The following is a 27,250-nucleotide window of genomic DNA, read 5'->3' as shown; positions in this document are numbered from 1 at the left end:
TTCCAGACACAAAATGTCAAATATTTGACCTCTCTCCCAAGACAATGACAGGCTAATGAGTTGTCCCAGCTTTTTCTTTTGATGTTCCATACTTCCAACAACTGCAGTTTTGTTTATTCCTCTGATCTCTGTATCTACAACTGGAGGAATCCCTAGAGTAACCTATATCTCTCCGTAGTCTCTCCACATCCTCTGCTACATCTATTTCTTGGTTTATTGCCTGTGCCACTGTATTATTATTGGGTGGCTGACAGACAACTCCCACTAGTTATTTTTTCCCTTTACTGTTCCTAAGGGCAGGCACGGTAGTGTAGCGGTTAGCGTAACGCTATTACAGCGCCAGAGACCAGGGTTCAATTCCGGCCGCTGCCTTAAGGAGTTTGTGCGTTCTCCCCGTGTCTGCGTGGGTTTCCTCCGGCTGCTCCAGTTTCCTCCCACATTCCAAAGACGTACGGGTTAGGAAGTTGTGGGTATGCTATGTTGGCATCAGAAGCGTGGCGACACTTGCGGGCTGCCCCAGAACACCCTACGCAAAAGATGCATTTCACTGTGTGTTTCGATGTACACGTGACTAATGAAACAATCTTGTCTTGTATTTACCCATGGCATTCAGCTTTTCACTGAACATTACTAAGCAGCCCTCATTTCAAATTAAGCAACAATCTGCTGGAAGAACTCAACGAGTCAAGCAGCATCTGTGGGGGTAAAGGAATTGTCAAGGTTTTGAGTTGAGACCCTGCATCAGAATCCACCTTTCCTTCCCCTCCACAGACGCTGCTTGACCCAGTGAGTTCCTCCAGCAGATGGTTTGTTGCTCTATTTCCTGTGTCCTCATTCCAAATTAGTTTTAATTTGACACTTTCGAATAAATTAGGACATACGAAACGAGACGGGAGTTGGCCACTCAGCACCTCGAGCCAGCTCCATCATTCCACATGCTCATGGCTGACCCAGTCTTGGCCTCGGCACCCTTATAGTTTGGATCTCCACCTTGAATACATTCGGCGACTCTGCCCCCACAGCTCCCTGATTCTTTTCCAAAGAGACATGCGCTGCTGCCTCACTGCTCCAGAACCCAGGTTCAGTCCAGTCTTAGTTTCTGCCCCACATCAATCTCTTTTCACAGCTCACAAGATCTCCACAAAATACTGAGAGTAAACCCAGGGATAGTTATCCAGTCCCACAATCTGTACTATAATTAACCAATTCTTCCCATTATTTTCTTATTTCCTTGGCATTGAAGGAGGCCATTTGGCCCATTTAGTCTAGGCTGACTCTTAGAACAGTCCCATGAATCCTACTCCTCCACTTATTTCCCAGTTATCTGTTTGCTCTCACACTCCCATCAACCCCACTGCCCACTACACTAGGGGTAATCTACAGTAATCAATTAACTTAACCACCAGCACCCCATGGGAGGAAACCAGAGCACCCAGGGGAAAACCCATGTGGTCCCAGGGAGAATCAGCAAATTCCATACAGACAGCACCAGAGGTCAGGATTGAACCCAATTGCTGTTGTAAGACAAGTTCGTAAGGTCTCAAAGGGCAAGGACTCAGGACACAGCCTTTGGAGTTAAAATGATTTATTTCACAAAGACAAATGCAGGACAGGATGAATGGGAACGAATGCACACTTACACAGGTGATCGCAAACATGGGGGAAGTCACAACAAGGGTGAGATGCGCACACACACACACAACAAACTGGGTACAAACAAATCAAGGAAGAAACAATACAGTACCTACCACCCCTTGACTCAGTGCAAGCATCAGCTCTATGCTACCAGGAGTCTACCTAGGACGCTCCAAACCCTTGTGGAAGTACAGACTCTTACCAATGGTCTCTTCAGCGTTGTTTCACAATTCCTGGAGCAATCAAAAGAGCAAGAGCCATGCACATGTGGCACTCTTTATAGTGCTGGAGGGCCGGGTGGTCCAGCCCAGGTAATTCAAGCAAGCCAATGACTCAGGGCCAGGTACAAAGGTGTTTACAGAGACCAATGGTCAAGGGTGTGCACTAATGGGTGGGTGGAGCCAGACCTTGATTGACAGTGCTGTGACTTTCGACCAGGTGGTCAATGGTGTCACGTGACAGCCATGACCCTTCACAGTTGCTGGCACTACTAGCTACACCACAGTGCTACCGTTCCAGTCCCATAGACAGACCCTGTGGAGGATTCGCTGTGCAGCCCCAGCCTCTGTATATTCCTACCCCATGCCTGGCAATGTGCTGTTTCTTTGTAAAAATTCATTATCATCACTCACACTGCATCTATTTGTCTTCCAGCTTGTAATTCAAATCTCCTCTAGATAGGTCAACCGTGTTTGACTGAGCTTCTGGGCAGACTGGTCAGTGGTTCAATTCATTCTTGTCCTGTTACTGGGTGGAATGCGTTCTGCTTGCAGGCAGACTTCACAGGAGAATGTTTTCTTCCCTGCTTCTGATGGATGTTCGCTGTCTGTGGAGGTGAACGATGTCCCCATCGAGGACTAGAGCCATTTCTTTCCTACTTTCTGCACCAGCATACCCATCAAACAATATTGTGTAGAGAGTAAGGCCATCCCTGTCCTACCCCAACCCTGGCTGCAGTGTCAGGAAGTTGTTGGCGGGCAGTGAGGAAGCGTCATGAATCACAACAGTACCGAACAATTTGTCGCATTCTCTGTAAGGTCTCAGAGTCATACAGCACAAAAACAGGCCCTTCAGCCCAACCTGTCCATGCTGACCAAGCTAAGCCAGTCCCACTTGCCTGCATTTGGCCCATATCCCTCTAAACCTTTCCTATCCATGAACCTGTCCAAATGTCTTTTAAATGTTGTTAATGTACCTGCCTCAACCACTTCCTCTGGCAGCTCCTTCCATATACCCACCACCTTCTGGGTGAAAAAGTTGCCCCTCAGAAACCTGATAAATCTTTCCTCTCACCTTAAACCTCTGCCATCTAATTTTGGACCCCCTGCCCCACCACTCTGGGAAAAAGACTGTCACCATCTACCCTATCTATGGATGGATGGTAATTAGTGTTGGAAATGCCCCTCCCTCTCTCCCTCTGACCCCGAGCATTTATGATCTTGCCTCAGTGATGATATAGTGTCACTCTTGACCTTCAGAGCTTGGGGACCTAAAGGCTGATGTCCCTTGTCTCTGTAGTTCCTGTACCCATAGTTTGGTTGAATTTTCTGCATCTTTAAGGTATTAATGTTTTTGTTTTGTTGCTCGTTTGCCTCATTTTGTTGACCGTCCTTTTCTTTGCCCAGCCTACTTTTATGACCCCAATCTTGGAACAGAAACGAATCCTTCAGCGCCCTCTTCACCCTCCCTACCTCCGATGTCTCCTCCAGACCTACAACCCTCTCAGATCCCTCAGCTTCTCCAATGGGTCATCCCGAAATCCAATCATCCCACACCAGCGGCCGTGCCTTCAGCTTCCCGGGCCCTGAGCTTCAGAATTCCCTCCCTAAACCTCTCCAGCTCTCTCCTCCTTGTAGATGCTTCTCAAAAGCAACATTTTTGATGATGATTAAATTTTCCTATCTCTTTTCTGTATGTCTTTAGAAGGTTTGATAATTTATTTTATGTTCCCAGCTAGATTATTTAGCTACTTTCCAATTCCTTATCAGTTTCATAGTGCTGCTTTGTTGGATCCTGCCTTTTATTCCAGTTCTCAGGTTTACTGATCTTTTTCCAACGTTATAAGCCATTTCCTTTGATCTAATACAAAGTTTAATGTCTCTTGGTAGCCACAGCAGTCAGTGTTCCAGTTAGGTATTCATGTCGTAAAGGAATATATATTTGTTGTAAAAATATGTATTAATTCTTTAAATATTAGCCAGTGCTAATTTACTGTTGTATCTCCAGTATCTCTCTCTTTGAGCTGGCATCAAGTTCTGTTGGATATCAATCTGGTGAACCATCTTGGGATGTGTTACTGCAGTTTGCTGATGTGATAGGTGAAGAGTACAAAAGCTGGTATCTGTTAGCTGTGAGCAGTTTTGGGCCCCATATCTAAAGAAGGATGTGCTGGCATTGGAGAGGGTCCAGAGGAGGTTTACAACAATGATTCTGGGGATGAAAGGGTTTCTGGGCCTGTACTCTATGGAGTTCAGAAGGATGAGGGGGGATCTCATTGAAACCTACTGAATATTGAAAGGCCTGGATAGATTGGATGTGGAGAGGATGTTTCCAGTAGTGGGAGAGTTTAGGATCCAAGGGCACAGCCTCAGAATAAAAGGATGTTCCTTTAGAACAGAGATGAGGAGGAATTTCTTTAGCCAGAGGGTGGTGAATCTGTGGAATTCATTGCCACAGATGGCTGTGGAGGCCAAGTCATTGGGTGTATTTAAAGCGGAGGTTGATAGGTTCTTGATTAGTAAGGGTGTCAAAGGTTACAGGGAGAAGGCAGCAGAATGGGGTTGAGAGGGGAAAATAAATCAGCCATGATCAAATGGCAGAGAAGACTCGACAGGCTGAATGGCCTAATTCTGATCCTATGTTTTATGGTCTTATCTCATGTTGAGTTTGTACAAAGACTTGCTTAGAATGTATTTAGTTTAATGCTGTGTGCTTGATGGTCTGTCCATGGTAGGAATGACCTGGAGAAAGAGAGAATGTGCAGCAAAGATTAACTGGGATAGTACTCGAGGCAAGGCACTGCCGTAATCAGGTGCGCACTTAGAGCTTTGGACTTCTGACTGGAGATGACAAAGTTGAAGCGTCATCTGGTTGTAGTACCCAGCATTAAAATGTCTACAGCACCTTTCATGAACTCGGGATGTCCAAAAGCATTTTTAAGATTCAGTCACTGTTATACAGGCAGCCCCAGGGTTACAAATTTTGTCCATAAATCAGAAAACACGTAACACATCTCCATACCCTAACCGTACCACCACAGTAGTGTAATGAATGGTGTTCATGAGGGTCAATTAACATGAACATTTATTTGTCTTCCCCTGCCTGGTTACAGTGGTACAGAGTCAGGACGTCCCACACTCAGTGTTGGTTTTGATGGGTTTGAAGTATCAATGCATGTTACATTGGTTAATAGAGTATCACTGCACAAGTATCGGTGGAAGCAATTACTTGTCGATTTCCAAAGCAATTCTCTTAAGTGGCCTCCTGCGGCGAAACTGGTGGCCTGCGCTCTTAAGAGATAATGGTGTCTGATTACTGTTACATGTAAACAGGTTCTCTTTTCAAGACTGGTTCTCGTTTCACAGTGCTGCTATGTGTTGTTCATTGTCTGTATGTACGGGGTGTCCATCTGTCCGATGTTCATAATGCAGGGAGGGCCAGTAATGTAAGAACCAGAGTGCCCAAATTGTGCACAGCAAGATCCCACACAACCAGGTGGTAATGACAGATAATTTGTTTCCCTGAATATGGCTGATAGATCAATACTGGGTTAACTGACTAGGGAGAACTCTCCCACGCTTTGTGAAATGGTTGTGAGTCTAGTATTGGTGACTATCCAGTGTGGAGATAACACTGCTTTGTGTGATCACACCTTGTGTAAAACTCGTGGCATGGTAGCGTAGCAATTAGCGTAACACTATTACAGCGCCAGCGACCCGGTTTCAATTCTGGCCGCTGTCTGTAAGGAGTTTGTATGTTCTCCCCGTGTCTGCGTGGGTTTCCTCCGGGTGCTCCAGTTTCCTCCCACATTCCAAAGACGTACGGGTTAGGAGCTGTGGGCTTTTAGTGAGATCATGGCTGATCTGATTGTAACTCGGCTCCACATTCCCATCTCCCAAGGCAACATTTCACCCCTTCGCTTATGGAATTGGAATTGGTTTATTATTGTCACACGTACCGAGATACTTCCATACATAAGGACATTGAGGTAGTAAAAAGGAAAACAATCATAAACAGCAAGAATCTGTCTTCTCGACCTCAAAAATATTCAGAGACTTTGCTTCCAGGGAGAGAATTGTAAAGATACACCATCCCCGAGAGAAAAAAAACTTCAGCTCATCTCTAAGTGGGCAGCCCCTCATTGTTAAACAGGGACCCCCTCAGTCTGAATTCATTCACAGGAGGAAACCTCCTCTGCACATCTACCCTGTCAAGACCCCTCAGGCTCCTGCATGTTTCAATCAAGTCCCCTCTCACTCTTCTGTCCTCCAGAGGATACAACGGAGGTACAGGAGACTGCAGATCAGTCCCGATGCAGGGTTTCAACCTGAAACATCAGAATCAGGTTTATTATCACTGACCTGTCGTGAAATTTGCTGTTTTGCGGCAACAGTACAGTGCAAGACATAAAGTTACTATAAATTACAAATTAAATAGTAGAAAAAAAAAGGAATAATGAGGTAGTGTTCATGGGTTCATGGACCGTTCAGAAATCTGATGGCGGAGGGGAAGAAGCTGTTCCTGAATCGTTGAGTGTGGTTCCTCAGGCTCCTGTACCTCCTCCCAATTGGTACTAACGAGAAGGGGGCATGTCCCAGATGGGTCCTTAGTGATGGATGCTGCCTTCTTGAGGCACTGCTTCTTGAAGATATCCTCAATGGTGGGGAGGGTTGTGCCCGTGATGGAGCTGGCTGAGTCTACAACCCTCTGCAGCCTCTTGTGATCCTGCGCATTGGGTCCTCTGTACCAGGCGGTGATGCAACCAGTCAGAATGCTCTCCACTGTACATCTGTAGAAATTTGCAAGAGACAATTCCTTTACTCCCACAGATACTGTTCGACCGGCTGTGTTGCTCCAGTAGATCGTTTGTTGCTCCAGAGGATATTAGCCCAGCCTGTGCAACATGAGACAACCCTTCCATTCCACATATTAGTTCAGTAAAGCTTCTCTGAATTGCTTCCAGTGCTTTAACATTCCTCCTTAAGAGACACGTGCTGTACACAGTGCCACAAATCACCAGTGCTCCATACACCTGAGACATAACCTCCCTACCTTTGTATCCACTTACTCCAGCAATAAACAATGACATCCTGGTGGCTTTCCCAGTTACTTACATCCTCCACCTTAGTGAAACACGCACTAGGACTCTCAGACCCCTCTGCACCTCACAGATCCTTCTGCAACTTCTCCCTGTTTAGATAACATTTTTTATACTTTTCCTGCCAAGATGGACAATTTCACATTTTGCCACATTATACTCCATCTGCCAGATCTTTTCCCACTCGTTTAACCCCTCCATATCCCCCTGCAGCCTCCTCAAGTCCTCACCGCAGACTCCTCCTTAGACCCAGAACCTCGTGTGTGTGTGTGTGTGTGTGTGAGCATGGGAAGAGGCCATTCAGACCCTCGAGCTCTGCCATTGCTTGAGATGAAGGTTGACCTATGACCCAACTCCAAATACCACCCTTTACCTCCTGTCAGACACATACAGCATGGAAACAGGCCCTTCGGTCCAACTCATCCATGCTGATTGTGTTGTCCAGTGAGCTGGTCCCATCTGCCCACGTTTGGCCCATAGCCCTCTAAACCTCTCCTATCCATGGACTTATCTAGATGGCTTTTAAATGCTGCTAATATGCCCATCTCAACCACTATTTCTGGCAGCTCGTTCCAAATACGCACCACCCTTTGCGTGAAGAAGCTGCCCCTGATGTCCCTTTTAAGTTTCTCGCCTCTGGTCTTAAACCTATGCCCTCTTGTGTTTCGCTCCCCCTCCCTGGGAAAAAGACTGTGTGCTTTCACCCTGTCTATGCCCCTCATGATTGTATATACTGCTATCAGGTCACCCCTCAATCTCCTACGTTCCAGGGAATAATGTCCTAGTCTACGCATCCTCTCCTTGTAACTCAGGACCCCAAGTCCGGGCAATGTTAATACCTCTGATTAACCAAATCTGTTGATCTCAGACATAGGATCAGCAATTGACTTGGCATCTATTGCCACTCAGAGGAGAGAATTCCGAATTCCTCCCACCCTCTGTCTGAAGTTTTCCCCAAATTCACTCTGGAATCTTGACTCTAATGTTTAGACCCTACCCCTGAGTCCCAACTTTCTCTCTGCCCTATATATCAAATTATCCCTCCGTCTTCTAAATGCCAAGCAGCACTCGGAGTGTCTTTATGCACCTGGGGTCACTAAAACTCTGTTCATCTAGAAAATGAGTTCCTTGGGTGAAGCAGCATAAAAATGGCTTTCCAGGAGCCCCGTGTAAAGCTCTGATTTATGTTGACTCCAGTAGCAGGGTGCCTGCCTCCCGATTCATCTTGTTCAGTCTAATCTGATGTGATTGGATTGCCTGCAATTCCATTTAAAAACTCAAATTGTTCTAAATATTGAAATGCTGTAATGGCATGATTAATCTTTCAAACAACAATTCATGTCAAATCCCAAAGCTTTGTTCAAAGATTGGTTTAATGATAGATGATGCTCAGGACATTTTGGATTTTTTTTTTGGCAGGGTCTGAGGGGATTGTGGTCAGAACAAGTGTGTCCATTTCTTTATTGAAGTTGTTCATTTTTGCCTCTCCCAAAATAAATCTAATGTCCAACTGGGATAAGTGCATCTTCTCTTTCTTTGGTGCTCCTAAATGGAGATTCCTAACACTTCCAGTTTCACTAGATTGCCACCTTATCTGACTGAGCCACCAGTTACTGGCCATACAACTGTTCATTGGTTCCTTTAACGTGAGATGGCCATTGCCTTCCAGCTACTGAATGGGCTTGTGTTCATGTGTCACACTATCCTGAAGAAAGGCATCGTTAAACTGGAAAGAGTGCAGAGAAGATTTACGAGGATACTGCCAGGACTCGAGGGCCTGAGTTATAAGGAGAGGTTGGCCAGGCTGGGACTTCATTCCTTGGAACGTAGGAGACTGAGAGGTGATCTTATAGACGTGTATAAAATCATGAGTATAGATACTGTAAGTCTTTTTCCCAGGAAAGGGGAACTAAAAACTGGGGGGCATAGGTTCAAGGTGAGAGGTGAAAGGTTTAAAAGGGACCTGAGGGGCAACCTTTTCATGCACAGGGTGGTTGGTATATGGAATGAGCTGCCGGAGAAAGTGGTTAAGGCAGGTACAATAACAACATTTAAAAGACACTTGGATAAGTACATGGATAGGAGGGGTTTAGAGGGATATGGACCAAACGCGGGCAAATGAGACTAGTTTGGTGGGCACCAGGGTCGGCATGGCGGAGTTGGGCCAAAGGGCCTGTTTCCCTGCTGTGTGACTCTGTTCCGATTTGGAAGCATATCACCGTTCCTTCATCGTCACTGGGTCTGAATCCTGGAACTCCTTGCCCGACAGCACCGTGGGAGCACTCTCTCCAGAAGGACTGCAGATGTCCAAAGGGCAGCTCACCCACCCACCTTCTCAAATAATTGAAAATCACAGAACCACAGTTGCTGGAAATCTGAAATAAAAACACAAGGTGCCAGAAGCACTCAGCAGGTCAGGCAGCATGTGGGGAGAGAAACAGAGTTAACATTTCAGGTCAGCAACCCTTCTTCAATACTGAGCAAGTTGGCAGGGAGAGGGTGGGGAGGTACGGGCAGGACAAAGGGAACATCTCTTTAGGGTGGGGCCAAGGTTACCCAAGTGACCCCAATGTCTACGGAGCCACCTGGTTGACAGATGAACAAATTATAGAGAGTTATACAGCACAGATACAGACCCTTTGGCCCATCCAATCCATGCTGCTCATCAAGTACCCACCTACACTAAGCCCATTTACCAGCACTCAGCCCTTAGCCTTCTATCCCTTGGTGATTCAGGTGTTCATCTAGATACTTAAATAGGGGTGTGTTAAAGCTGTGAAATGTTGTTCAAACCTGAAACCAAAAGAAACATTACAGATGGATAATACACCCAACCAACTGACTGGCCAGAAGGAGCTGGACCAATTGAGTGGATCACCGGTCACCAGACCACAGGCTCGGATCAGCAGCGGTACTAGTCCCCCACTGTGTCGCTGGGACACGGGATCTCCTGGGTGGGCAGTCTCTATCGCTGGTGCCCCAGGCTCTGCCAGGATTGGTTGGTGCACCTGGTCACCCATGGGTGGATGAGACCCTGAGGTGCAATGAGGTCTCTGCTTCATTCTGGGAGGGTGGAATTTCGTTGTTAATGAATCAAATGTTACGTGTCTTTGAACTTGATGAGCAGAGTGTTTATCTTGGCGCGATCGAAGCAGAAAATAACATCAAACAGCTGGTGTAAAAAGCAGCATCCTCTCCTGAAAACTATAGAGCAAACTTCAACAACTACCTCATTGTCTCCAAAAGCCTAAATTAACATACAGACTGTATCATCGTTATGGTTTTCAATATAATCACGTGGATTGCACTTCAAAGATAATGCAAGAACTTTAGTTTTGTTGTCTGGAGTGGTTATTCCATTCACTCCCAACCATCGAATACAGTCTCATTCTATTAAAGCTATTAAACTACTATAATTATTTAATACATTTCACATCGCTACTCTTGCTGGAGTAGTTTACCAGTGTTCAAAGAGTAGTTCCATAATTCTCAACTGCTTAAGTGCTGCCAGTCTGCATTTGTGAGATCCCAGAAGTAAAAGGCAGACTACATTTTTATGTGAAAAATAAGTGTTTAATTGATTAGAAATGACTGTGTATCAAATTTACTCCGTACAGTTTAACAAGCTTGTTGATATTATTATTCCACCAATTCATGCACATAATATTCTTCATGTTACTACCATCGGGGAGGAGGTACAGGAGCCTGAAGACCCACACTCAATGATTCAGGAACAGCTTCTTCCCCTCCGCCATCAGATTTCTGAACGGTCCATGAGCACTGCCTCGTTATTCCTTTTTTCTTACACTATTTATTTCTTTCAGAAATAGTTCAGAATCAGATTTATTATCACTGACTTATACGACGTGAAATTTGTTGTTTTGTGGCAGTGGTACAGTGCAAAGACAAAAAACATCCATAAATTACAAAAATAAATTGTGCAAAAAAAAAAGGAATAATGAGGTCGTGATTATGGTTACTTTTGTAATTTATAGCAATGTTTATGTCTTGCACTGTACCGCTGCTGTAAAACAACAAATTCCACATCATATGTCAGTGATAATAAACCTGATTCTGATCGTAACATAAGAAATACAAGCAGGAGTAAGTCACTTGGTCCCTTGTGCCTGCTCCCCTATTCAATAAGAGCAGCGTTACTCCTTTATCACAGCACTACTTTCCTGCACTCTGCCTGGTGAATTGGCTGAGATTTTTAAATCTTTGCTGGCCACAAGTGAGGTACCAGATAACTGGAGGACAGCAAATACGGTCCCTCTTTTCAAGAAGATTGGCAGGGAAAAACCTGGTAGTTACAGACCTGGGAGCCTAACATCAGTGGTGGGAAGTTACTGGAAAAAGTTCTGCGAGACAGGGTTAATGATCACTTGGAATGCAGCGACGGATCAGAGATAGCCAGGGTGGCAGATCCTGTCTGACCAACCTGACTGAGTTTGTTGAGGAGGTAACAAAGAGTATAGATGAGGGCAGTGTAGTAGATGTAGTTTACATGGACCAGTGAGGCCTTTGACAAAGTCCCACATGGGAGACTGATCCATAAGGTTAGTGCTCATGGGATCCATGGCAAGTTGGCAAATTGGATGCAAGTTTGGCAATAGGAGCAGAGGGTGATGGTAGAGGGATGTTTCTGTGCTTGGGCATTTGTGACTAGTGGTGTCCCACAGCAATCAGTGCTGGGACCCTTGCTGTTTGTAATGCATGTGAAGGGTGTGGATGCAGGAGGCGTGATCAGTAAGTTTGCAGATGACATGAAGATTGGTGGGGTTGTGGACAGTGTGGAGGGTGGTCTTGGGCTACAGGGTGATATCGATGTCTTGGTGAAATGGGCTGAGAGATGGCAGACAGAGTTTAATCCAGATAAATGGCAGGTGATGCATTTTAGGAATATTTATGAGGCTAGTATGAATGGTAGGGTCTTATGGGGTATTGAGGAATGGAGGGACATTAACGTGCAAGTCCAGAGGTCCTTGATGACACCACAGGTAGATAACGTGGTTACGAAGGCATATGGCCTTCAATAGTCAGGGCATTGAATACAAGAGCAGGGAGGTTATGCTCCAGCTTTGTAAAACATTGTTCAGACTTCAGCAAGTTCTACGTGCAGTTCTGGTCACCACACTACAGGAAGGGTGTGAGAGCACTGAAGGGGGTGCAGAGGGGGTTCACCGGGATGTTGCCTGGGATGGAGCAGTTCAGTTATGAGGAGAGACTGGAGAGGCTGGGTCTGTTCTCCCTGGAGTGGAGGGGGTTAAGAGGGGACATGACTGAGGTGTATAAAATGATGAGGGGTATAGACAGGGTAGACTGCAGGAAACTTTTCCCCATATCAGAGGGAGATAAAACTAGAGGGCACAGATTTAGGGTGAGGGGAAAGAGATTTAGAGGGGATCTGAGGGGGACCTTCTTCACCCAGAGAGTGGGGAGTACCTGGAACACACTGCCTGAGGGAGCAGTGGAAGCAGAGTAGCTGACAATATTTAAGAAGTGTCTCAACGAACACTTGAAAGCCTAGGCTGGAAGATGGGACTAACATGGATGTGTGGGCTGAATGGCCTGTTTCCATACTGTACGATCCCACACTCCAAGAAAAACAAACCAGCCTATCCAGTCTCTCCTCATAACTCTCCATCCCGGGCAACGTGCTGGTAATTTTCTTCTGCACCCTCCCAGTGCAATCACCTCCTTGCTATAGTGAGGTGACCAGAACTACACACAATACTCCACTCGTGGACCAATCAAAGTTTTATAAAATAGTACCGTGTTCTCCATGCTCTTATATTCTGTGCCCTGGCTAATGAAGGCCAGCATCCGATATGCCACGTTATTTATCTGTGTGACCATCTCTGGGGATCTATGGACTTGTACACTGAAGTCCCTCTGCTCCTCAATACTTCCTGGGCCCTACCATTCATAGGGTATTCCTTACTCTTGTTAGGTATCTCAAAATGCATCACTTCACACTTATGGCCAACTTACCAACTGATCAATATCATGCTGTGACCTAAGACTAACACTTAACCTCCTCTTAGATAGGCACATGAATGATAGAGAAATGGGAGGGAAGGGTTGGATAGATTTTAGAGCAGGATAAAATGGTGGCACAACATTGTGGGCCGAAGGGCCTGTACTGTGCTGTGGTGTTCTATGCTTTATGCTCACTATCAAAGAACGCCACCAATTTTTGTGTCATCTGTTGATTAGGAAGCAGGTGACTTTGTTGCCCAATAGAACTGCAATATAAACACCCACAGGTACAAGAGAACCACGGGTTCCAATGTCAAGGACATCTGGCAGTGATGGTGAAGACATGTATTGTGAACTTCAACTATCGCAAATAACTACTGAACATCAACATATAAAAGTACTCAAGCCTTTCTAATGGAGCATTGTCAGTGTGAGCCACTTTAAACTGGGATTTACGAGCATTATGAAAAGCTACTTAGCGTGGCCTTGTGTTTTTCTAAAACACTGCTGATGAGGCTGAGAAAGAAACAAAGACTTGCATTTATAGAGGTGAGAAATGGGAGCAGAAGCAGACCCTTCAAACTCTTGTGCCTGCTCCCCCATTCAATAAGATCATGGCTGACCAGCACAGCTTCCTGCGCTAATTCCCTTCATATCTAAAACTCTTTCGACCTCAACCTTGAATATTCCCTGACGATCGTCCTCAGCCCTCGGGTAGAGAATTCCAAAGACTCCCCACCCCTCTGGGTGAACAAATTTCTTCTCGTCTCCGCCATCTCACCTTTGCGCGCAGTTCAGCCGCTGTGCAATGTAGAAGTTGGGAAACCAGACAGCTAGTGTGTACACAGCAAGATTCCAGCACCAACACCGTCGATCTGGTTTTGTTGGTCGTGGTTGTGAGATGATAAGATAAGGTAAGATCTTTATTAGTCACATGTACATCGAAATACACAGTGAAATGCATCTTTTTGCGTAGTTTTTCTGGGGGCAGTCCGCAAGTGTCGCAACGCTTCCAGTGCCAACATAGCATGTCCACAACTTCCTAACCCGTATGTCTTTAGAATGTGGGAGGAAACCGGAGCACCCGGAGGAAACCCACGCAGACACGGGGAAAACGTACAAACTCCTTACAGTGTCCAGAATTGAAACTGGGTCGCTGGCGCTGGAATATTGTTGCGCTAGCCACCACACTATGGCACCTGAACTTGGTCCAACTCCCCTGTGGAATTTCATGGGACCTTCTATAGCACCTGGAGAGCCTTGGTTTAACATCGAGAAGCAGTACAGTGCTCCCTCCCCTGGGGTCAACACTGAGAGCTCCCCTTACAGTGTAGGAGCCACACTCAGAGCATCAGCATTGGTTCTGTGGCAGTGCGATGAGCCTAGGCTCTCAGTTGGAGATCAGGCAGCAAAACTACCACAGTGCAGGAGCTTGGTGTTTCATTACTAAGGTAAGCACATTTGGGGTTTTGTTCCTGAACTCCATTCCTTGAGGATGCTTCATAACCAGCCTGTTTGTTGGGGGTGATTTCCCAGACAAAGCATCATCCCCGCTCCATTCACGAGTCTGCGGTGACCGTGATGTTAGCCTGAGATCCAGACTTTGGTTTTATGTTTCACTGTCATTTGTGAAGGACACAGAGTGATAGGGAGACAGAGGTATTATTTTTACTGATTTCAGATTCAGGGGCTGGGTAAACACTGGCAATAGGCACCTCCACAGATTTGCAGTGACATAAATAAATGGCCTTGCATTTCTATAGCACCTTCTGCATCCTCCCAAAATGCATCACAGCCGAAGAAGTCACGGTTATACTGTAGAAAACTTGGACTTTGCAAGATGAACTACATCAATGCACTCTGTACTGACTCAATGCAACTGCACTGTGTAATGAATTGACCTGTATGATCGGTTTGTAAGACGAGCTTTTCACTGTACCTCGGTACAAGTGACAATAATAAACCAATACCAATACCAATCCCACTAATAATGGCGGTAGCAATGGTGGGATTACATTGGGATAGAGCACAAAGAACACCCTCACTTCATCAGATTAACACCCTGAGACCTTTTTAGCTTCACATGAGGTTAGATTTAACAAAAGAGAGCACCTTTGGCAAGCTTGCATTCCCTGAAGAGACACAAGAGACTGCAGACTGCATCTGCACCCCTTTGTCACCTCCACCTCTCACCTCCCGGCCTCTGTCACTGTCTCCACTCTCCCCTCCCCCATCTGCCTATCACCCCCCCCTCACCTGGATCCACCTATCACCTGCAGGCTCTTGTTCTGCCCCTTCCCCTCCCCTCCACTTTTTCTGTCCTGGTGAAGGGTCTCAACCCAAAACGTCGACCGTCCATTTCCCTCCAGAGGTGCTGCCTGACCCGCTGAGTTCCTCCTGCACTTTCTATGTTGCTTCAGTTTCTGTCAGGATTCCATCAGTGAGGCAGCTTGCAGTTGTGCATCCACAGCCCTGGATTGGGACTTGAACCCACAACCTTGCAGCTCAGGGGATGGAGTGCCACCCATCAGACCATGGCCGATCCCCTGTTACATTGAATTTAACAAAGTTAAAGGCCTCCCAAATGCAACACAGGAATGGCAAAATGCTGGCTCAGCACATCACGGAAACCAGCCTCCCCTCCACGGACTCTGTCTAATCTTGTCGCTGCTTCGGTAAAGCAGCCAACATAATCAAAGCCCCCACCCACCCCCGGACATTCTCTCTTCTCCCCCCTCCCATCAGGCAGAAGATAGAAAAACCTGGAAACACGTACCACCAGGCTCAAGGGCAGCTTCTACCCCGCTGTTGAACGGACCTCTTGTACGATAGGATGGACTCTTGACCTCACAATCTACCCCATTATGACCTTGCACCTTATTGTCTGCCTGCACTGCACTTTCTCTGTAACTGTAACACTTTATTCTGCATTCTGTTATTGTTTTACCTTGTACTACCTCAATGCACTGAGGTGATGAAATGATCTGTATGGATGGCATCCAAAACAAAGTCTTTCACTGTACCTTGGTACATCTAATAATAATAAACCAATTTACCAATTGCTATAAATTATGTATTTAAACCACAGATGGTGTTTGCCCAGGGAGTTGTTAACTAGTTCATCTTGACATCAGTAGTGGCAGAGTTAATGGAAACAACACTCAAAGGTCTAATAGCAAAACATCTGGACACCAGAACTACCAAATGGGGTGGCAGATTGGTGCAGCTGTTAGACCTGCTGCTGACACCCAGCTTCAGTCGCGACCTCCAGCGCTGTCAGTGTGAAGTTTGCACGTTCTCTCTAAGACTGTATGGATTTCGTCCAAGTGCTCCAGGTTCCTCCCACATCCCAAAGTCATGGAGTCATACAGCATGGAAGCAGGCCCTTCAGTCCAACTGGATCAAGATTCCCATCCAAGCTAGTCCCATTTGACCACGTTTGGCCCCTATCCCTCTAAACCTTGTCTATCCAAGTACCTGTCCCACTGTCTTTTAAATGGTGTTATTGTACCTGCCTCAACCACTTCCTCTGGCAGCTCGTTCCACATACACACCACCCTCTGTGTAAAAAACTTGCCCCTCAAGTTCCTATTAAATCTTTTCCCTTTCACGTTGAACCTATGCCCTCTAGTTCTTGATTCCCCAACCCTGGGACAAAGACTGAGTGCATTCACCCTATTTATACCCCTCATGATTTTATACACCTCCTTAAGGTCACCCCTCAGTCTCCTACACTCCAAGGAATAAAGTCCTAGCCTGTCCAACCTCTCCCTGTAACTCAGGTCCTCAAGTCCTGACAACGTCCCCGTAAATCTTTTCTGCACCCCTTCCAGTTTAATAACATCGTTCCTATAGCAGGGCAACCAAAACTGAACACAATACTCCAAGTGCAGCCTCACCAGCATCCTGTACAACTGCACCATGACCTCCCAACTTTTATACTCAGTGCCCTGACTGATGAAGGCCAGCGTGCCAAACGCCTTCTTCACCACCCCGTCTACCTGTGACTTCATTTTCAGGGAACCATGTACTTGTACTCCTAGGTCCCTCTGTTCTACAACATGTGTGCGGGTTGGTGGGTTAATGCCCGTCGTGTGTAGGTGAGGGTTAGAATTTAGGAGGAGTTGATGGGAATATGGGAAGGATAAAATTGGGAAGAGTGTAAATGGATGTTTGACTCAGGGGGCTGAAGGGCAGTTTAACGCTGCGAATCTGACTCTATAATATTATAAAAAGCAGTCACTTGATGGGCACCTGATGTGCTTTAACCCATATAGTTAGGGACCAGAATTTTTGACCCTTTTACTGAGGGAAATTGGTCATTTCTATTTATTTAGAACCACTTAATTTTGTACACCTTAATCAAATCTCCCCTCAGCCTCGTCTGTTCCAAACCAAACAGCCCTCATCCCTTCATTCTTTCTGCAGCTCCAATTTTCCATTCCTGGTGATATCCTCATAAATCTCTCTGCACCCTCTCCAGTGCAATCACATCTTTCCCTGAGTTGTTCATGAATGAAATTAAAATCGCATCAAAAGCTTCGACACTTGATATTCTACACAAAGCGCAGTCAGAAAAATAAAAGGGATTGGAACGGGGGAGCTCTTGGGGTTATACCAGGAACTCACTGAGGTGAGATTTGCCTTGTTGTGCATCCTCGGCTGAACCACATGTTGCATTCAAAAATCAAAGGAGATCAGAGCCCCTTGCCGAACATCTCTCAAACACACAACAGAAAACTGAATGGAAACAATGCTGTTTAATGTTCTGTGGCTAAATTATTAACTGAGCCCTTTGGAGATGTTGGTTCTCTTTGGTATCTCACAGCCCTATGTGTTTAGATAAAATTTCAACAGTCTTCAGAGCACTTTTGTTTTGGGATCTTGCTCAAATTCATGACTGATAGTGGACCGAGGTCTTTAACCCCACTGTGTTTATGTTTAATTTATGTTTTTCTTGTGAATGCTGCGTAAATGATGCTATGCTCTGTGATGCCGCTGCAAGTAAGTTTTTCATTGCACCTGTGCACATATGGACTTGTGCATCTGACAATAAATTCAACTGCCTCTGTGCTGACTCTTTGAACGAGCTGTCTAATTAGCTCTGCTCCTTCCCCACAGCCCTGCAAATGCTTTTTCTTTCAAGTGTATCATTCCACTTTGTTCTAACCTGTGGTGTCTGCCCAGGACTAAAACCCCATTGTCTCTCTCTTTCTGTGCCCGGCAGGACCCCTGCAATGATTGGCTGCTCGTTCGTGGTCGACCGAGAGTATTTTGGTGAGATAGGTCTCCTCGACCCCGGGATGGAGATTTACGGCGGAGAAAATATTGAGCTGGGCATGAGGGTGAGTAAGTTCCGTGTGTTCCAGGACAGCCAATTCATCTCAATGCCTTTGCCATTGCTTCAGCCATTGGAATTCCAGCAAAAGGAAGATGTGTTACTCATTATGAGAGTAGACTGGATAAATGTAACCGACAGTTACTTCTCCACAAGGCATGAGAGTCATAACAGGAGATACATTTCTGCTGGTCGGGTTATTTGTGAAGGAATTCCTTCTGTCTTTGTACCTTTTCCAATCACGTTTTGTTCACTCAAAATTGTTCATAGAAGTTCATCCTTGGGCATATGTAGTGAACACACGGTCTAACAGCAGCTGCCCTTTGATGTCCAAAATCAACAAGAGAACATAGGACAACCTGCCCCAGAGCCCACCACCTATCCCCTCTCATTCATGGCCACTGGTTGCCGCTGCTTCCCTGGCCACTGTTACCTGTCCTCCATTCCAAAGCCCAGCCCTTTCTCCCCTCCACCCACCCACCAATGGCTCCCCCTTCGCTCTGACAATCCTATTGCAGGCAGGGTGCCGAGGTGAGATGGTTACTCTCACACTGACTCAGTGGAAGTTCTGCCCTAAGGTCTCTTTGAAGCAAACACTTTGTGGGAGGAAGTGGGGCTTTGTTGTGTTTGGGAAAGTTAACAGAATATTATTGTTTGTCGCTGGGGAACGGAAATTTGGAATCCTCTTCCTCAAAGGTCAGTGGAAGCTGAGTCTTTGAATATCTTTAAGGCAAAGGTAAATAGATTCTTGATAAGCCAGGGGTGAAAAGTTTACTGAGAATGTGTGGTGATGCGGGAGTTGAGGTTACAATCAAATCAGCCATGATCTCATTGAATGGTGGGGTAGGATCAGGGGGCCGAGTGGCCTACTCCTGCTCCTAATTCCTGTGGTGATAGATAAATGATAAAATGGATTCTTGACCTCACAATCTACCTTGTTATGACCTTGCACCTTATTGTCTGCCTGCACTGCACTTTCTCTGTAACTGTAACACTTTATTCTGCATTCTGTTATTGTTTTCCCTTGTACAACCTCAATGTACTGATGTTTGGAAAGATTAGTCTGGAAGGCATGCAGAACAAAGTTTTTCACTGTGCTTTGGTACATGTGACAAGAATAAACCAATTCCAATTCCAATTCTAAGTGAAATGATCTGGCTGAGTCAAACAAATTAACTGGGACTTGGGATAACCTTTTCCCCCTCGAAAAATAACCTCTTACCTCCAGAAACTAACCAGGCTGTGTTCCCCAAAGTACAGTGTCCAAAGTTGGCATGGTTAAACATGCCAACAGGCGGACAGTCACATCAACGGTTCGCCCCACTCACGGGCCATTACCGGGCCAAATTTGGAGGGTGTTTACCCTGGTGGATAAATTGGTTCTGCAGGGCACAGTCTCAGGATTAAAGGTACTTCTGACGGAGATGAGGACAAACTTCTTAGAACATAGAATATAAAAAAATACAGCACAGGAACAGGCCCTTCAGCCCACTATGACAGCATTGAATATGATGTCAAATTAAATCTAATCCCATCTGCCTGCACATGGTCTAAATCCCTCCATTCCCTGCCTATTCATGTGCCTGTCTGAATACACAATCGTATCTGCCTCCACCGCCCCTGGCAGCCCGTTCCAGGCACCCACTGCTCTCAAAATACTTGCCCCGCACATCTCCTTTACGTATTCCCCCTCTCACCTTAAAACTATTCCCTCTACTATTTGACATTTCCACCCTGGGAAAAAGATACCGGTTGTCTAACTTATCCATGCCTCTCATAATTTTACATACTTTTATATACGTCTCCCCTCAGCCTCCGACCCTCCAAAGAAAACAATCCAAGTTTGTCCAACCTCTCCTTTTACCTCATACTCTCTAATCCAGGCAACATCCTGGTGAACCTCTTCTGCAGCCTCTCTGAAGCCTCTACATCCTTCCTACAGTGTGGCAGCCAGAACTAAACGCAATTCTCCAAATGTGGCTTAACCAAAGTTTTATATAGCTGCAATAGGATTTGCCGAATTTTACCGTCAGTGCTCTACCCAATGAAGGCAAGCATGCCGTGTGCCTTCTTTACCACACCATCTACCAGTGTTGCTACTTCCAGGGAGCTATGGACTTGCACCTCAACATCCATCCACATCAATGCTCCTGAGGGTCCTGCCAATTACTGTATACTTTTCGCTTATATTTGATTTGACTTCCCGAAGTGCAACACCTCACACTTGTCTGGATTAAACTCCGCCTGTCATTTCTCTGCTAAATTTCCAACTGGTCTGCATCCTTGCTGTATCCTTTGACAATGTCCCTCACTGTTCACAGCTCCACCAATTATCGTGTCACCTTCGTACTTACTTGTCAGCCTACCGACATTTTCATACAGGTCGTTATATACACAGGAAGTGTCCGGGTTACGAACGAGTTCCATTTTTGAGACTGTTCGTAACCCGATTTTGTATGTAACTCGGAACAGTGTCCGCGCATGCACGCTTGGGCCGGGGATCGCGGCCGCGCATGGCCCCAGCCGCGCATACGCACTTGGCCTGGGGTTGGGCCAAAGAAGGTGTACCGCCGCCGTGGTAGGATCGGGGGCCGGGCCCGCTTATGAACCGACCACGAAGGTCGGTTCGTAAGTACGGGCGTTCGTAAGTCGGGGGCTTCCTGTATTACAAACATATATTAACATATATTGTGAATTGTTGGTCAAACAAGGAGGTTTTAAGGAGGGTTTTAAAGGAGGAGAGAGATGAGAAGAGGTTTGGGGTGGTAGTTCCCGAGCTCGGGGCCCAGAGCGATTGACATCAGGGATGATCAAAATGCCGGAATCAGGGAAGTGCAGAGAGCTGGGAGGTTTGTGGGGATGGGGAAGAGATGGTAGAGGTGGGGAATGGTATCACGGGGGGGGGTCGGAGAGCAGTGAGAATTTTAAAATTGAAACATAGACACTCACCAACCTTTGATGGGTGACTCACCCACCAAAGGAACCTCTCTCATCCTCAAAGGAGAGTGTACAACCCTGGAGCAGCCGACAGTGTATTTGACTGGTGGGGCTGTAATGGACTGAGGAAGCGCTCTCAGTCCCTCACCCTCACTGCCCTTGTCTGAGCTGAAGGTCACAATAAATTTGCTCAGTCACTCTCAGCTGTCAGAGATCCCCTCAGACTTCTATGTAAGTAAGTCTGGGTTATTGTCACGTACACAAGGTAGGTACAGACAACACACAGAACATGAATTATACATTAATTGTACATAAATTATACAAGATAATGAAGAGAAAGACTGTGCAAAACAAGATATGAGTGCAAAAACACAGAGACAAGTCCACAGAAGTGCAGGAGGTGGTCCGTTGTGTCCCGTTGCTGAGGTGGGGTTAGGGTTGTGCAGGTCGGTTCAAGAACCAAATGGTTGAAGGGAAGTAGCTGTTCCTGAACCTGGTGGTGTGGGACTTCAGGCTTCTGTACCTCCTGCCCGATGGTAGCAGTGAGAAGAGGGCACGGCCCGGACGGCGGGGATCCTTGATGACCGATGCCGCCTTCTTGAGGCAGCGCCTCCTGTAGACGCTGTCAGTGGTGGGGAGGGCTGTGCCCGTGACGGACTGGGCTGTGTCTACTACTCTCTGCAGCCTCTTGCGATCCTGTACGTTGGAATTGCCGTACCAGGCCGTGATGCAACCAGTCAGGATACTTTCAACAGCACATCTGCAGAAGTTTGTTAGAATATTTGGTGACATGCTGAATCTCCTTAAGCTTCTACGAAAGTAGAGGTGCTGGCACACCTTCTTCATGATTACATCCATATGCTGGGCCCAGGACAGGTCATCCGAGATGTTAACGCCCAGGAATTTGACAACGTTTGACAGCCGTGTCTAATATTGTCTAGGTCTACATGCAAGCTTGGGTTCCTTCATTAGCTGAGGATTTGCCAATGGAATTGAACATGGTGCAGTCATCAGTGAATGTCCCTGCATCTGACCTCATGATGGAAGGAAGGTCATCCTCTCTATTACTTCATTGTATCAGGATATTGAGGGCTGTGGAGTGGAGGGAGGGAACAGGAGCTGCGTGATGAATCTGCGACGATCCAATGAAATGATAGAACATGCTTGAGAGGTGAATGGCCTCCTGCTCTGTTATAATTACTCATTTGACTCCTATCACATTACAGGCTTTCCCTCTGTACTTGGGAGCCATTGATTCATTATAAACACGGAAATCCCCTGCCCTTAGGTGCTAATGTGTCACTTTATTAACTGATTATGGTTTTTACTGGACTTCTGCCAAGCTTTATTCAATCATCAGACTGTATTGGTATTGGTTTACTATTGTCACTTGTACCGAGGTACAGTGAAAAGCTTGTCTTGCATACCAATCGTACAGGTCAATTCATTACACAGTGCAGTTACATTGAGTTAGTACAGAGTCCATTGATGTAGTACAGGTAAGAACAATAACAGTACAGAGTAAAGTGTCACAGCTACAGAGAAAGTGCAGTGTAATAAGGTGCAAGATCACAACAAGGTAGATCATGAGGTCAGAGTCCATCTCATTGTATAAGGGAACCGTTAAATAGTCTTATCACAGTGGGGTAGAAACTGTCCTTAAGTCTGGTGGTACGTGCCCTCAGGCTCCTGTATCTTCTACCTGATGGAAGAAGAGAGAAGAGAGAATGACCTGGGTGGGTGGGGTCTTTGATTATGCTGGCTGCTTCACCAAGACAGCAAGAGGTAAAGACAGAGTCTAAGGAGGGGAAGCTGGTGTCCGTGATGCGCTGGGTTGTGTCCATGACTCTTTGCAGTTTCTTGCGGTCCTGGGCAGAGCAGTTGCCATACCAAGCCGTGACACATCCAGGTAGGATGCTTTCTATGGTGCATCGGTAAAAGTTGGTGAGAGTCAAAGGGGACAAACCGAATTTCTTTAGCCTCCTGAGGAAGTAGAGGTGCTGGTGAGCTTTCTTGGCCATGGCATCAACGTGATTTGACCAGGACAGGCTGTCGGTGATGTTCACACCCAGAAACTTGAAGCTCTCAACCCTCTCAACCTCAGCACCATTGATGCAGACAGGTGCACGTACACTACCCCCTTTCCTGAAGTCAATGACCAGCTCTTTTGGTTTGTTGACATTGAGGGAAAGGTTGTTGTCATACATCTATAAACATTGAATTGCTATCTCCCAGTAAATCCAGAAACACTGAATAACAGGAAGAGTCATATCACATGCCCTGCAGATCACTTAATCCTTGGATACTGTGTGCAGTACAGGTCTCTTTACTTAATGAAGGATATTAATTCATAGGAAATAGTTCAGAGAAGTTTTACTGGACTGATACCTGGAATGAGCAGCTTGTCTTCCGAAGAAAGGTTGGTCAGTCTGGGTTTGTATTCCCAAGTTCAGAAGAATCAGAACCAGATTTATTATCGAAGTTTAAGTGGAGTTTATTGCCAAATGCACAAGTCCATGTGTGCACAGGTGCAATGAAAATTTTACTTGCAGCAGCATCACAGGCACAGAGCATCCGATAAGCAGCATTCACAAGAAAAACATAAATTATACACAACTTTTACAAGAAAGAACATAGAACAAAAAGAAATGTCCAATTTAGTGCAAAGTGATCAAAGTGGCCATGGTGTTGCTAAACTGTGGTGATCACTGACGTATATGACATGAAATGTGTTGTTTTGCGGCAGCAGTACAGTGCAGACATAAAAATTACTATAAATTACAAAATAAATAAATAATGCAAACAAAAGGAATAACGAGGTGGTGTTCATGGGTTCATGGACCGTTCAGAAATCTGATGGCGGAGGGGAAGAAGCTGTTCCTGAGTCGTTGAGTGTGGGTCTGAAGAAGTTTACAAGAGTGAGGTGATAAGATTTCTTTATTAGTCACGTGTACATCGAAACACACAGTGAAATGCATCTTTTGCGTAGAGTGTTCTGGGGGCAGCCCACAAATGTCACCACACTTCCGACACCAACATAGCATGCCCACAACTTCCTAACCTGTTCGTCTTTTTGGAATGTGGGAGGAAACCGGAGCACCCGGAGGAAACCCACGCAGATACGGGGATACATGGCAACACTTACGGGCTGTCTCCAGAACACACTACGCAAAAAAGATGCATTTCACTGTGTGTTTCGATGTACTTGTGACTAATAAAGAAATCTTATCTTATCATCTCACTCTTGTAAACTTCTTCAGACCCACACTCAATGAGATGCTAAAGGGTCTTGACAGGGTGTGGAGAGGATGTTTCTTCTTGTGGGAGAATCCACTGTTGGGTGGTTATTGTTTAAAAATAAGGTTGAGATGAGGCAATGTTTTTCTCTCAGAGGGTCGTGGGTTTTTTGAACTGTCTTCCTTAAAGGAGTGGAAGCTGAGAATATTTTTAAGGTGGATTCTTGAGAAGTGAGTGGTGAAAGGTTAGCCAGGATGGGTAGGAATGTGGAGTCAAGGCTCCTGTTGGATTGAGAGACTGAGATCAACTCTGCTCGCAGAGAACTGAGACACTCTGTACAGGACATTGCTTTAGGGTTAGAATGTAAGGTAACAGTGGCCCTTCAGTGCAGTCAAGCCAAGTTTATTGTCCTGTGCACAAGTACAGTGAGGTACAGGTACAGTGAAAAACTTGCTTGTAGCAACATCACAGGCTTGTAGGTCCAGACAACACACAGAACATAAATTATATATAAATTATACATAAATCATACAAGACAGTGAAGAAAAAGATTGTGCAAAAGAAGACCTTGGTATAAAAACAAGGCGCAATCAGGGACAAGTCCACGGCAGTGCAGGAGGTGGTCCGTAGTGTCCCTTCGCTGAGGTAGGGTTAGGGGTGTGCAGGTCGGTTCAAGAACCTGCTGGTTGTAGGAAAGTAGCTGTTCCTGAACCTGGTGGTGTGGGACTTCAGGCTTCTGTACCTCCTGCCCGATGGGAGCTGCGAGAAGATGGCATGGCCCGGATGGTGGGGATCCTTGATGACAGATGCCGCCTTCTTGAGGCAGCACCTCCTGTAGATGCTGTTGGTGGTGGGGAGGTCTGTGTCTGTGATGGACCGGGCTGTGTCCACCACTCTCTGCAGCCTCTTGCGACCCGAGTTCAATTCCGGCCACTGTCTGCAAGGAGTTTGTACGTTCTCCCCGTGACTGCGTGGGTTTCCTCCGGGTGCTCCAGTTTCCTCCCACATTCCAAAGACGTACGGGTTAGGAAGTTGTGGGCGTGCTATGTTGGCGCCGGAAGCGTAGCGACACTTGCGGGCTGCCCCCAGAACACTCTACACAAAAGATGCATTTCACTGTGTGTTTCAATGTACATGTGACTAATAAAGAGATCTTATCTTATAAAATTGCCATGCCAGGCTGTCGTGCAACCAGTCGGGATACTTTCAACAGCGCACCTGTAGAAGTTTGTTTGAGTATTTGGTGACATGTCGAATTTCCTTAAGCTTCTAAGGAAGTAGAGTTGCAGGTGCCCCTTCTTCAAGATTGCATCTATGCACTGGGCCCAAGGCAGTCTTTGGAACTCTTCCTCAAAGAGCAGTGCAAGCACACATTGAATATTTACAGTATATGGCAGAGGTGGAGAGATTCATGATAAGTGAGTCAGGTGAAAGTTTACCCCGGGCAGGCGGGGATGTGGATAGAGATTACAATTAGATCAGCCTATTAAATGGTGGGACAGGCTGGAGGGGCCGGGTGGCCTGCTCCTATTTCCGATATTTGCGTAGCACACGTTTCTCGGCCTTCAGACATCCCAAAGTGTTTTACAGCCAATTATGTTTTCTTTCAGTTCGCACTAGTGACCCTGACTTCCAGTCACCTGTCACCTCAACTCCCCATCTCACTCTCTGTCATTGGACTCCTATGATGCCCAATGTAAATAGTACCTCATTTTCCGGGTGGGCACATTTCAACCCTTGTGTCGTAATATTGAATTTACCACGTTCATTTGCCTCCATTTTTCTCTCTCCTTGTGGTGAAAAAGGCACTTGGCACACTGTCCTCGGTCAGGACACTGAGTATGGAGTCGGGACATTACGTTGCAGTTGTACAAGTCGTTGGCAAGGCCGCACTTGGAGCACTGGGTACAGTTTTGGTCGCCCTGTTATGGGAAAGACCTGGTTAAACTGGAAAGAGTGCAGAGAAGATTTACGAGGATGTTGCCAGGACTCGCAGGCCTGAGTTATAGGGAGAAGTTGGCCAGGCTGGGTCTTTATTCCTTGGAATGTAGGAGAATGAGGGGCGACCTTATAGAAACGTTTAAAATTATGAGAGGTGGACAGTAACAGTCTTTTCCCCAGGGTAGGGGAGTCCAAAACTAGGGGGCATAGGTTTAGGGTGAGAGAGGAAAGGTTTAAAAGGGACCTGAGGGGCAACTTTTTCACGTAGAGGGTGGTGAGTGTGTGGAACGAGCTGCCAGAGGAAGTGGGTGAGGCAGGTACAACAGCATCATTTAAGAAGCACTTGGATAGGTACATGGAGGGGCGAGGCTTGGAGGGATATGGGCCGAATGCAGGAAATTGGGATTAGCTGTGTGGGCACCGTGGTCAGCATGGACTGTTTGGGCCGAAGGGCCTGTATCCGTGCTGTATTGCTTTATGACTTTACAGATGTGGCTGTTTCTCTGATTCAGTTTATCTTTTTCTTTTCCATCTCCTATTGCCAGATTGTGAAGTAATTTGTTACCTGACAGCTTTAGTCTGCACACTATCAATTTCTCCACCCATCTCCCTTCCTACAGCATAAACCAGTCTCCTCAGTCTTCTGGTTCTGGTGAAGGGTTCTCGACCCAAAACATTGACTCTGTTTCTCTCCCCAAGCGGCTGAGGGCTTCCAACATTTGCTGTGTTTGACGTCTTGGTCCGTGGAGGAAAAATGTCAGTGCATTTGCACGTAGCAAGATCCCAAAAACAGAAACATGATGTTGTCAATTAATGTGCTTTAGCGGTGTTGGGAGCAGGCGAACAACTGCTGCTATTCTTGT

The 27,250-nt window shown here is 46.2% G+C and overlaps 1 protein-coding gene across 1 annotated transcript in view; it reads left to right on the top strand.

Annotated features, from left to right (window-relative positions):
• Window positions 1-27,250, top strand: part of galnt9 (polypeptide N-acetylgalactosaminyltransferase 9) — a 172,542-nt gene that overhangs the window by 70,017 nt on the left and 75,275 nt on the right. The window contains exon 6 of the mRNA XM_052032123.1: window positions 18,162-18,279. Within this exon, the coding sequence (XP_051888083.1) occupies window positions 18,162-18,279 (118 nt within the window). The remainder of the gene's footprint in view (window positions 1-18,161; window positions 18,280-27,250) is intronic.

Source organism: Pristis pectinata, chromosome 17 (genome assembly GCF_009764475.1).
Source record: "Pristis pectinata isolate sPriPec2 chromosome 17, sPriPec2.1.pri, whole genome shotgun sequence".
Lineage (NCBI taxonomy): Eukaryota > Metazoa > Chordata > Chondrichthyes > Rhinopristiformes > Pristidae > Pristis > Pristis pectinata.
Note: the sequence above shows the minus strand (reverse complement) of the source record. Positions and strands in the feature narration are given on the sequence as shown.